At 40.7% G+C, this 13620-nt stretch overlaps 1 protein-coding gene across 1 annotated transcript in view; it reads left to right on the top strand.

Annotated features, from left to right (window-relative positions):
- NBAS (NBAS subunit of NRZ tethering complex) overlaps window positions 1-13620 on the top strand; it is a 309213-nt gene that overhangs the window by 213681 nt on the left and 81912 nt on the right. The window contains exons 43-44 of the mRNA XM_043917136.1: window positions 2823-3073; window positions 4533-4867. Coding sequence (XP_043773071.1) covers window positions 2823-3073; window positions 4533-4867 — 586 coding nt within the window. The remainder of the gene's footprint in view (window positions 1-2822; window positions 3074-4532; window positions 4868-13620) is intronic.

The raw sequence follows: 13620 nt of genomic DNA, 5'->3' as shown, positions 1-13620 counted from the left end.
CACCATAACAAATATAATAATAATGACAAAGTTTGAAATATTGCGAGAATTACCAAAATGTGACACAGAGACACGAAGTTAGCAAACGCTCTTGGGAAGATGACACCAGTCGTCTTGTATGACGCAGGGGTGCCACCAAGCTTCCATTTGTCTAAAAAAAAAAAAATTCAAGTATCTGTGAAGTATAGTAAAGCAAAAGGCAGAGTAAAATGAGGCCTGCCTGTGTATTTCAGAGATGACCTTGCACACTTTTTTTTTTTATTAGTTGGAGGCTAATTACTTTACAGTATTGTAGTGGTTTTTGTCATACATTGACATGAATCAGCCATAGATTTACACTTATTCCCCATCCCGATCCCCCCCTCCCACCTCCCTCTCCACCCGATCCCTCTGGGTCTTCCCAGTGCACCAGGCCCGAGCACTTGTCTCATGCATCCAGCCTGGGCTGGTGATCTGTTTCACCCTAGGTAATATACATGTTTCGATGCTGTTCTCTCGAAACATCCCACCGTCGCCTTCTCCCACAGAGTCCAAAAGTCTGTTCTGTACATCTGTGTCTCTTTTTCTGTTTTGCATATAGGGTTATCATTACCATCTTTCTAAATTCCATATATATGCATTAGTATACTGTATTGGTCTTTATCTTTCTGGGACCTTGCACACTTTGAATAGTTGTAGGATCCAGAAGAGTTTGGGACTAGCCATCCATTTATACTCACTCTTTCCTGTACAGGCCTTGTGCCCTCTCGTCGTGATACTTTCATTCATGTTATTTCTGCTTCATTCCTTTCTACAATACCCACTTCAAGCACTTCTTTCAATAAACCTTCTGTTTCATTGATATCTACCTCCTCTGAAGTTATAGCTTTAGTGGCCTTACCCTTTTATTTTTTTTTAACTGAAGGGTAATTGCTTTACAGTGTTGTGTTGGTTTCTGCCACACATCAGTGTAAATCAGCCATAAGTATACATATGTCGCCTCCCTCCCACCCCCTCGGTTGTCACAGAGCACTGGGTTCAGCTCCTTGTGCTATATGGCATTTTCCCACTAGCCATCTATTTTACATGTGGTATATATATATATTTCAGTGCTACTCTTTCAGTTCATCCCACCCTTTCCTTCCCCTGCTCTGTCTACAGTTCTGTTCTCTATGTCTGCAAGTGGTTCTCCCTTTGATTGGGATATAATTGCATGTCCTTTGTTAGCCCACACCATTATTGTGCATTGTTGTTTAATTATCTAGAATGCAACTGGGTTTTCATACTGCTGGCTGAGAGTTCTGTGTTGTAAATCTTGATACCCTCCCTGGTGCTGAGCACAGGTCTCTTGTCTGTAGATGACACCTAAGTTTTTGTTCCTCCTCGCATCTACTTGGCATTCATAAGGTACATGTCGAGTGTTTCCTTTGTACCACACACTGGTGCTTGGTGCTGAGAAGCTAAAGCTAAAGAAGATGTGGTGTCATTTTTGCAATCAAGTGTACATAGTCTATGTGGGACAGGCAGACTAGTAAATAGTTAAAGCATGTTATGAATAGAAGGAAACTGTGGGGCATTTTTATAGTCCAGGAACATTTTTATAGAGAATTTGCAAATGTTTGAATTGTATCTTAATAGAAAAATAGGATTTCTCTTGAAGTTGAAGTTTAAAAAGCATTTTGGAATTGCTTGATATTTTGACTTTATAGATTGCTGCCTTTATGCCAAGTATTATCATACCCTCATACAGATTTTAAAGTATATTGTGTATTGACTTTATTTACATAAAACAAAAACATGTCTTGGTACTTTCTGAAAGAGGGAATTCCAGTGAATAGAATGTCATATTTCAGAGGAGTTGCTTTTCAACTATATAAAGCCTAACTTTTATCCTGCTTGAGGTCTCTTCATGCTCCAGGTCTCATTCTCTGCTCCCAGGTTCATTCTTTGCTGCTACTATGAACTCTGGAAGCTGTGTGTTTCCATTAGAGCCCAGGGCTGCCTGAAGACCTCTTACAGTTAGAAAGCTTGAAGCTCTTCCTTTGTGGGGTGTCAGGATTAAACTGGGCAGGAGGCACTGTGTTCTGTCCGGAGGAAAGTATGATACCAAAATTCAGCCCTCTCCATCACCCATTTAACACAAAGTGATTAACCAAACAAAACCCTTTAAAATTGTTTTCAACAGTTTGACATTAAATAACTTCTAATAAATTACATTACAAAAACGTCTAAGTCAAGATTAAAACATTAAGATATGTGCTTTATTCAACTGGCTTCAAGTGCAGACAATTCAAGTGCAAGTATCTCTTCTTTCCTATTGTTATTCTGTTTGAACACAGTATCAAGGTTATGTCTCCTGAATGTCAGTTCTAGCCTCTTGGATATAAAATTTACGCCAGAAAGTTGGGTGTTTTTCTTCACCTCCCTTTTTCCTAAATTCCTGAAATAATAAATTTGTTTACATTTCTATAATGAAGCTCAAATTTTACATTTTTTCTTATGACATGAATAAATAATGCATAGTGGAAGGTGACAGATCTGGGTTCATTTCCTAGCTAGTAAACACTGGGCTGCTCTCTGCTGCAGAAATGTGAAATAATATAACTTTCTAGGGTTACTTTAGACCCGCATGAGATAATGTGAAAATCCTGTAGTACCATTCGGAATGGAAATGATCTGCACCTGTACCAGAGACAAATAGTACTACTGTATTTGATTAGGCAGCAAGAAGGAATTTGTGAGAAGTAGCCTTTTTTCCTAGGTTTCCAAAAAAAGGGCACTTTTTAAAAAAAATAATGAACCAAATCTTACCAGTCTTAACATAATTTGTCTCTTAATTTCAGCTTGTCCACAGCAGAAATTGAAAACCGCGCCCAGTCCCTTCATCTCTTTGAGACACTGAAGACCGACCCTGAAGGCTTTCACAAGCACATGGTCAAGTATATTTACCCCACGATCGGCGGCTTTGATCACGAAAGGCTGCTGTACTATTTCACTCTGCTGGAGAGCTGTGGCTGCTCGGGTCTCGGGAACTACGCCATTAAACCGGAAACCCATGTTCGGCTACTGAAGAAATTTAAGGTAGTGGCATCAGGTAAGACGATCATCTTCCTGCCTGAATTCGTTCTTTAAATTCAGTCTCGGACTTCATTTTCGGTACATGGTCGTGTTCCTCCACCGTGGCTGGCATAACTGTGAAACCACAGTATTATGATGCTAGTTGACTTTAGTTATCATCTCTCCAGCTCCTTTACTTATTGTTGAGAGACTTAAATACTAGAGAAAGTTAGGTCACACAGTGACTTACAGAAGGCCTGGTATTAAAATCCAAAGTTTCTGAGGTCTTTTTTCCTCTACTCCCATTGTTTATATTTTATCTATATAAATGACAAGCTTGAGACACTTTAAAATAGGCAGAATTTTACTTCAGTGGAACCTATGTGTTTAAGGAATGTATGAAGCCTTTAAGAGCTTTTGAATCTTTAATGAATTGTGGAAATCTGTAGAATGGTGTCTGTTTATCTTTATGCTCGTAACTAACAGGTTAACCAGAAGGTATGCAATTAAAGGTGGGGAAAGAAAAAGGGAAAAAAAAGAAAAGAAGTTAACTACATTAAAATCTCTCAAATCTGTATGAAATTTTATAATTTACTGAACCCGGGTCTCCTGCTTTGCAGGCAGATTCTTTACCATCTGAGCCACCTGGGAAGCCTTTATAATTTATAAGGTACTTTGATCTGCTATTCATAATGATTGTGAGAATTTATTTCAGTGTATCAGTGGTTTACTGAGTAACTGAATTCAACCATGGACCAGACACAGAGAAAAAGGAGGTTCAATGCCTGCCTTTAGGTAGTTGATGAGATGTCAGATGGATGACAGATGAACATGGTGCAGTTTGGTGAGAGCACTGTTAGAGAGGATGTAGGTGCTATGGGGCACTGAGGAACTGAGGAGATGTTGCCAAGTCCAGGGTACACATGAGGATGCTAGGACTCACAGAGTGACCTGTTCAGGGCTGCACAGTTGTTTTTTTTTTCTTTTTTTTTTTTTTTTAATTTTTCTTTTTTTATTTTTTTCCAGTGGGTTTTGTCATACATTGATATGAATCAGCCATGGATTAACATGTATTCCCAATCCCGATCCCCCCTCCCACCTCCCTCTCCACCCGATTCCTCTGGGTCTTCCCAGTGCACCAGGCCGGAGCACTTGTCTCATGCATCCCACCTGGGCTGGTGATCTGTTTCACCATAGATAGTATACATGCTGTTCTTTTGAAATATCCCACCCTCACATTCTCCCACAAAGTTCAAAAGTCTGTTCTGTATTTCTGTGTCTCTTTTTCTGTTTTGCATATAGGGCTGCACAGTTGGCCAAGCTGCAAGCAGGGATTGGAACTCAGATTTTCAGTTTCATCTCAGTGACAAACGAAGCTGTCTGTTAGAACTGAATCTCTTCATTCAGCCATGCAGAGAGGCCCTGTGTGGGTTTGAAAGTTCCTGTGTGTTTATGTTGGAATAAACTACTCTCTCTTTTTCTTGCCTTTCCAATAGGTCTTGATTACAAAAAGCTGACTGATGAAAACATGAATCCTCTTGAGGCGTTGGAGCCAATCCTTTCAAGTCAGAATATCTTATCCATTTCCAAACTTGTTCCCAAAATCCCTGGAAAGGATGGCTGCATGCTTTCCCCAAGCTCTCTATACACCATCTGGTTACAGAAGCTGTTCTGGACTGGAGACCCTCACCTCGTTAAACAAGTCCCGGCGTCCCCCCCAGAGTGGCTGCATGCCTATGATGTCTGCATGAAGTACTTCGATCGCCTCCTCCCAGGTGACCTCATCGCTGTGGTGGACGCAGTGACCTTTTCTCCAAAAGCTGTGACCAAGGTAACCAAAAAGATAGCTTCACGTAGACTGGCCATCTTAGAAGAAATGAAAATTGCCCTTCCGGTCTGTCAACTTGCTTTTGTTTCCTTTCTTGACATGAGGAATACTTACATGGCTGGTGGTTTCGTTCTGTGCTGAGCATGACGTATGTTCACTGGGAGGCCGTTTTCCTCTATCACAGTTGTACAGGTAGAGTCTAAATCAGGCCTGACGGTTGTAATTTGCACATCCATTTTGTGCATGTTGTAGTTGTTCTCATAACATGTCATTTTATAGTAAATACTCCAGGCTCTTCTTTCCAACTGACAAGTGGGAAGAACCTCCAGTGCCAAGCCCATGTTCCCTGCTTTCAGAACCAGGCTAACAACTTGCTGCACTGAAAATCAAGATCTTAAAAAATTTTCACATGAAGAATACTTAGGACGTGACTGAGTGGTAGAATTAACCAGAGTCTGTGTCGCATTTTCCAATGTCCACTCTGTGTCTCGGTGACCACTTTAACTGGATTCTAAGCCCTGCTGTCGGTCCTTCAACAATGTAGACTTTCACATAAATAGACGGTATAGGTCCTTCCCCTCCCCTTCTTGCCCGCCTCACCCAGACTCCCCTACTTACCACAAATGTGGATTTTTCATTGCTTGGACATGGGGTATTGTCTCTCCTAGAAAATCTGACTGCTGGTCTCAGATCTAAACAGCATCATCTTTGGGACTTCTTTTCACTTTCTCTCTCCTATCTCTGCTGCTACCTTCTCTTTCTACCTTCTCTTTTTACCAAGTTGCCCAGTCTGCCCAGGACCCTACCCCGTGTATTTTTACTGTAGTTCATGTTATCCTGAAAACTGAGTGTAGAGTCTAAGAATCCAAGTCATTCATTTGGAGATTGGCACAGGTGAAGGTTCAAACATCTACTAGAAATGCTAGTTTTAGCTACCTTGTTAGATTAATAGTTGTGGGTAACTAGGGACTCCATTTCCTTATTATAACTCAATTAATTCAGTTAATAACTTGGTTTGAAATTTTATAACCAGTGTGGTAAAAAGGAGATAATCACTTTTGTTGTTGTTAAGAAAAAAGCAAGGATGTCTATAAAAGGATTTAGCATGATGTATCTGAAAAGAGCACACATGTAGAGTTACAAGGCTTTGAACTTTGGACCTGCCACTTCTCAGCTCCTTGGTTTAGCCTCAGGAATCTCTGTTAGACTTCTGCCTCCTTAAGGCAGAGGCTGTAATTGGAATTTATGAATAGATAATAGCATTACCCTGATTTGAATAGGTGAGGAAATGAAATTGAGGTTCAACAAGGTTAATTTGGTAATAGAGAAGCTATGATTTGAACTCAGGGAGGCTTGTTCCAAGGTCTTTGCTCTTAGGTACTGAAGTGTATTATTTCTAAGAAGTAGAACAAACAGCTAGAGTCAAGGGACCTTTGTTGCAACTGTGGGAGAAAAGTAGGGCCAGACAGCCCCAGGCATTTTCAGTCCACGCGGAGCAGCCTGTCATGGGATGGATTTTTCCAGAGCAGGGCTGAGTCTAAATGAGGAAGGCCGGGCCAGAGCCTCTCAATGCCTGGGAAAAGACGAGAGTCCAGCAAACAGTGGATAAATCTCCAAGAGGGAGAAGAAGTTGGAGTCCAATTAAGTGCTAGCAATGCTGGAAGTGTGTTTTGGAGGGAAAGGGCTGAGCCAAGAGGGATGTTGAAATCCAAGGAAATGGCTCCAGAGCTGGGTGGGACCTGTGAACCAGCCGAAGGAGCTCGACAAGCGAATAGACTGGCCAGGAAGATGGAGTGGTCCAGGCTGAAGAAGGTTTTATGTATTTTGTCTAAGGGCAGAGACAAAGCCTAGCATAGCCAGCCAAGGCCATGTTCTAATTGTGAGCACGTGTGTGGGGATGGACAAACAGCCTAGACTTTCCAACAGCGGTTATTTGCTCGTGGTTAAGCAAACCTAGGAGTTAGATGCAGAGTCTACTCAGATTGTTATTTATGTTTTAATTCAGACGATTTTAAGTTACAGCACATTCTCATCGCCTTAGTTTCTTAATTGTGTATCTTTAAGATACCCTCCAACCACGAGAAAATGTATGACCCAGTTGTCTGTGGGCATATGTGCACTTCTTCCAAGGAAAAGATGCATAGCTGACCCAGTTGGGATCAAGTCAGTTAATTGTGGTGGTGTTTTCTCTTAGCCCAGATGGTGTAATTCTCAGCAAGATATTTTACTGTAGAATGTGTCAAGAGGTGGTTTCCTACTAAGTCAAGCTATAGAAAAGTAAGACAGCCACATTAATTTGCTATCTTTAGATTTATGTCTGTCCTTGGTTTATTAATTGGCAGGCTTTAAGTTTTCCATTCAGAGAGGGCAAATACAAAGTTTAGGTGCGGTGCATCTTTGAAATCACGCAATGCTGTCCTAGAGAGAGAGGGTATAAAATTCATGTTGAAATACAACCCTCACATGTCAGAGGACACATTTGGAAAAGGAAATGCGGCTGGATGTGGCCAAGTTTGCAAAACACCAGATGTTACCACAGCTTGTACATGATGTAAAAAATGTAAAATAAGTGTATGTTACTCATATATAGTGTGCAGTTTTCAAATGTGTACCCACATTTAATTCAGAGCCAAACTTTTGGAAAGAACTGGTGAACTCCTGCTAGAGGGCCTAACAAGTATTCAGATACTGGAATTCATAGAGGAATATCCCCAAAGCCTGAATTTCATACCCATTCTGTTATGAAATAAGCCTGCTAAGGCACTTTGCCTTCATAATAATAGTCGCTTGCGCTAGCAGAATTCATAGACATTCTGGGGAAAATATTCACAAAACAACATTATGTCATGTAGGCTAAGATTGAATTTGCATGACATTCGAGGTGATGAATATGCAGAAGGGAAAAGAATACAAACGTTTCAAGTGCTTTGGCTCTAGTTCTCAATCACCGCTTTCCAGTTGAGTCAGGTTAGGCTTGCTCTCCTATTATTTTTCCAAATCAGTAATTAGAAACATTTTTATAGAAGGGCCAGAGAACGAGTTAGTGGGATAGAAATCCAGGAAAATGGTCAGCAAAGCTGAAAAGCAGGTCAGAAAACCATTTGCTTGGTTCAGACATGACGTGATTACAGAAGGGGGCACTTGCAATCCCGGCCTTTGTGTTCTGTGCTCAGTGCTCACTCTTGGTTGCTGGTAGAGCTACATCCAAAAATAAGGATGCGGAAAATACTCCTCCTATTTAGGCAGTGCTTCTCAGGAGTTTGCCCGAATCCTTCTTTTAAAAGCTCGGAAGTAACAGAATTAGAAGCGCCTTCTGGTGCCCTGCCCAATGCTTCTCAAACTGGATTGGGTAGGCGTTTACCACCCTCTCCCCACTCGTGTGCACCCTGGGTTTCAGCCTCTACCTTTTGTTCATTTGGGAAATGTATCTCCTTTGGGTGAGAGCAGAAAAATTCTTGAGAACCTCTTTAGTCTGACCTCTGACCTTGAGCATCATTTCTATTGTTAATTAAGCCACTACCTCTGCTTCTGTATTTATTTACACACACGCACATATACACATAAGGAATCTTTCTTTCTCTTCTCATGTTGCCCACTTTCTGGTTCTGCCTTCTGAAGCTGTGGAAACAGCATGAGGGCATCTCTTGTTCATAAGACTTTAGATTCTTGAACTAAGCTGCTATTTCCTCCCTTATCCTGTTGTCTAGACTACTTGCTGTAAAAATCTGGAAAAATAGATTTATCTTAAAAACCATGATATGATCTAAAAATAAATTTTACTTCAGAAGTAACAAGCAAAAGGCTGCATTGTTAGCTATAACTTCAGGATCTTTCTGGTGCTAATGCCGTCTGTTAACTAAGAATGGGAGTGCATTTTTCACCATAATGAACAATTGGTGTCAGAAATCTATGTAAAAATGTGTAGGTAATGCATATTTCCTAATTGCATGGCATGATACATGACTTTCTGATGCATCAATCAAATGCATGCTATACAGATTTATTGAGTATTTAGGCATTATTGTGTGCTGTATATCTATTAGTTGCCATTGGAGACATCAAGACATAAAAGACATGCCTGTAAGAAACTTAAAATTAAGGGTTTTTTTCTTTACAGTAAAATTATAGTAATTGAGAATTACTCTCCCTATGAAATTAGAAATTCATTGAGGGCAAGGATGTTGCCTTTTATCTCCAAAGCTCCAGGTATCTAGTGTGGTATAAAAACAGATACTCCTTCAAGTGGTTTTTCAAATAGTTATTATCGTAGATGGACAGTTTTTACATCTTTTGTGTATGCCTTATTATTCTTAGCAATTATTGAGGACCCTAAACAACCTTTGTTTATGTAATATCTGTTGACATTTATCAACATTAGAAATTAAAACCAACATATTTTCAAAATATATGTTTAGTTCACTTAAGACTACCAATAATAGACCCATTTATAGGTTGATGGTAATAGCACCTCTTAATAGAAAATAGAAAGATAGTTATTTCACAAAAAAAAGAAAAATGAAAGCGTAACATCATTTTACGGTTACATGTCTGGCTTAATATTAATAGAACACAGCCAGGTTCTCATGTTTGTGTCTGTGTTCAGTTTTTGTCGATTGGGTTGAAGAAGATGAAGTTTTCAGCCTTACACAGATACAAGGTTAGAAAAGGGAGGTGTGCTTTAATGGCCTGTGGTGTAATTTTGAGTGTTCTTGCCACACTAAAACTCTCAACAAATGATAGATTCTTACAGGCTAGTTGTAGTATAGAATCAGAAACCCTATCCTTGATATCTCTATGCTCCATTATACTAAAACTGTTGTTCTAGATCGCACTTTGAATGGCTCTTTTACCCGTGTATGATTTGGAATATAATGAATTAAGCATTTGGAAAATTGGCTCACTGAGTTATGCAAATCATCCAAATGTTGATAACAGAGCCTTATACATCATCAGCAAAATCACATGGATTGTTCTGAACACTCGTCTCATCCAGTGAGTCTTCAAGCATTGGGAAGCTGTCAAGCTCACAGTTGTGGGTACAAGTTTTCAAAAATTCCAATTTTTGCTTGAAAGCTTAAGTTGTGTCATTGGCAACAAATACTGTGAGTTATTTTCCTTGAAGTGACAGGCTCACTTTGTTCACGTGGGAGAAAATGTTTGCCAAATATTCAAGTCTGAATAGCCATAATTTGTCTATTAAGTTGTTCTTTCAAGCACAAATGGTAATGTATGCCAAAGCAGCTACTTCACCTCTTCCTGACTCAGAGAGTCATTCAAACACTTTTTCTTTATTATATTTCAGTACACAGTGAGGCATTTTACGTGTATCTCTCAGTTCTTCGGAGATAATGCACTCAGTGGTTGAGATTTAATGAATTATTTTTACTCCTTCATCAAAAACATTCTCAAGTGAAAATACCAGTGGAGAGCACAGTGGCTCTTAGGACAGCTTGGTGCCACTCCCTTGGTTGTGCTAAGTTCCCACAGTTTTACCCACCATTGCTTTTTTACCATCATGTAAGTGTCAACACAGTGATAAAAGGTAAATAATGTTTTCATGTCATTGTCAAAATAATTTTGACCTTGTGAATCTCTTGAAAGAGTCATGGACCCGTGTGGTTTGTTGCCCACACTTTGAGAACCAGTTATAAGTTATTCTTTTCAAAACCACAGCCATCCTGGTGCTCACATGAAAGAGCATTTCAACTTCCTAACTATGTGTAACACAAAAAATAATGAGGATATCTCTGGTCAGTGCCTAAAGGATTGTCTTAGAGTTCAGTTCCTCAAAATAGTGTAATTCCTAATCAGCTTTCCAAATGTAGAGGTGTCAGAAAGAACTTGAAAATGTAAATGGAATGTGTGCATGGTAATATCATGATATCACTCTATGAATTTTTGAGCTTGCAATATATCTTTTCCTTCTACAAATTTAGCTTTTATAATTTTTTTTAGCGAACATATGCATTTTTTAATATTAATCAAGCTTAGCAGAGAGTTCTTTAGGAGAGGCATACATTCACCTCTTCCTCAGTTTCATTCCCAGGCCAGGATTTTGCTTTAGAGAAGAGGTGATTGATTTTTCCAGGACTTGGATACAGTAGAATTTGAGGGTGAAGATTAATCATGGCTCTACTCCTTCTTTACTCACACCCCCTTTTAGAATTCAGGAGGGTGAAAATGAATATCAACAATAAATAAATACTGTTGGAAGAGCTGGAATTGGGGAACATGGCCTGGATCTGCAGCTCAATAGTCTGTCTTTCACGAAAGTTCACACTTGTTTGAAACTTGGCTGGTTAAGAAGGCCTGCAGAAAGTCATTCTAGAAGGAAGCTGAGGATGGGTGTGCGCTGACAGGCAGGGCAGACTGGGGTTGGGACATTAGCGTGTGGCTCTGAAGCCTGCTCTCCTCCACTGGGGAGGAGTCGGGGGGGAGAGGTATGCACAGGTGCACTTCCTATAGTTTCTGCCTGTTGGTTGGAGTGGAAGTTTTCTCCTGATAGTGGAAAGATGAGGAGAGGACAGGCGGCTTTTGGCTTGCTTAATTAATTCGGCTTGATAATGAAACCTCTTGCAGTGAGGGGAGAAAGGAGTCCAGAGTCCGTAGGGACCTGGTGCTGTTATGCACGCCGCCATGCCCACTCCCTGGGGCCACTCCTCTCGTCCCTGTGAGTTGCATGGCACATCCTCCTGGGACCAGTCGTGGCAGTGCAACCTGTTGTAGAAAACTCCAGCCTAGGTCAGAAGAGACCCTCTTTCTCCTTCCTGTGGACGAGGCTAAAAATTCACTCTCTGTTCTGCTTCCCATCTCAAGAGTTTTGCCCACTTGAACTGAGGATTAAAACTCATCACAAGTTTTAAGTTAAGCCACGAGCTTAAATGAGAGTAGAAATAGGCCAAGTGTTACAGGTCAGCAACTTTAAAATGGCCCAAATTTAAATTCCCGTGATTAAATTCCCAAGGAGAAATTGACATCCTTAAAATCAAATCCACTTGCCCTTTTAGTTAAAGTTCAATTCCATCAAAATCCAAAATTCGTAAGTTCAACAAAAGTAAAGTTCAGAGATGGTTTTCCTGGTTTCTGCTAGTCTTACAGAGAGGGCTGCGTTAGGTATCTGGGTGATAAATCAGGTTCCTTCAGCAGAATACACCTTCTTTCACTCTAGGAGTAGCTTCTTCAGCAAATCTGAAGTTAAATTAATCCTGCCCCAAGTTTTCCATGCATCTCATTTTAAAAACCCAAAAAGAAAAAGAGAAAAAAATTAAAACAGTATCAACCTCAACTCCATCACCTTGTAATTTAGAAAACTCAAAAGCAAATCACCAGTTCTGAAAGAGCCAAGCAAAATCCTGTTCCGAGTTCAATCCAGACACACATTCCTAGAAGGCTGGAGAGCATGGAAGAGGCCGGCAGTGGTGGGTGGGGGGCGGTGTTGGTGAGAGCAAAGAGGAGTCAACAGAGAAAATCCCCTACGGGGTTTAACTTACCAGTGTATCAGGTCAGACTGCTTATCCAGAGGTTGGTTGGGTAGGTCTCCCATCAAGAGGTTAAGTATGATGTGTGTTCCCCATGGAGGAAAGAAAAAATATCCAGGTTGTCTCCTCTCTGAGGCTGATTTATTTTACATGTCTCTGTCTGCAGTCGCTCTGCCTACCTAATTTCCATTTCTCCATTTAAACTCTGTGTTCCTCTCAGTTGTGTCCCAGTGGCTACTGTGGCTGCATTTTTTCCTATGAAATCCCACTTGTCTCAGAGTCCTTTGTCTAGGGAGCTTTGCCACTCATGCCCATGTTTGTTTCTGCTGAAAATCACCCTCAATAGATCTCTCAACTGAAATCAGCATATATGGTTTTGAACCCTGTGCCCCTAAGGACCTTGAGAAGGCTGCTACCTTTGCTTTGTGCTTGACTGAATTGAAGGATTTCCATCATATCTTTGGGGCTTGATGGGGAAAGAACAGTAAATAGTGTCTCATCTTCCAAAGTTACAGTCAGTTAAGAGTCAGAGGGATCAACCAAATGAAGATCAGTTACTTTATTTTTGGGAGGGTTGGAGTGGCAAGCATGGTTGATTTTGTACAGTCAGCCTTCCTCTTACTTGCTCCCTGCCCAGATCTTCAGACATCCCTGCCAAACACAAGGATATTTTATTTGGAGAGCATGAGTGTGTCCTCAAGAGTGCTGCCTCCCACCTTGATTCCCACCCGTGGGACCCTGAGTGGTTGCCTCGGTTAGTGCTGCCCATTAGAATGGTGATGTGAACCACCTGTAGAATTTGAGAAGTTCTGGTAGTCACATTCAAAAAGGGTGACACAAAATAGGTGAAATTGTCCTAAATGTTACCATTTCAACCCAGGTCTCCTGCATTGCAGGCAGATTCTTTACCATCCAAGCTACCAGGGAAGCCCATAAAAATATGAGTGAGATATTTTCACATTTTTGTTTTTTAATTTTGCATGCTCTTTACCATCTGTTGTGGACTTACTTGTTAATAAAGACGAGTCACATTTCAAATGTTCAGTAGTCACATGAATGTATTGGAGACATAATGCCTCACTTGAACCTAAGTTGGCACTTATCCCACAAATGTTGGTCACTCCCACGGGAGGACAAGAGCAGAAGAAAAGTCACAGGCACATCTCAGAAAGAAAGGGAAAGGACTAGCCACCCATCGTCAGTGTCTTCCCCCTAGTGTCATCAGCTGTCCCTCCTCCTCCCCGGGAAGTGAAAGGCGAAGAGAAGAGCAGTACTTTC

Source organism: Cervus elaphus, chromosome 11 (genome assembly GCF_910594005.1).
Source record: "Cervus elaphus chromosome 11, mCerEla1.1, whole genome shotgun sequence".
Taxonomy (NCBI): Eukaryota; Metazoa; Chordata; class Mammalia; order Artiodactyla; family Cervidae; genus Cervus; species Cervus elaphus.
Note: the sequence above shows the minus strand (reverse complement) of the source record. Positions and strands in the feature narration are given on the sequence as shown.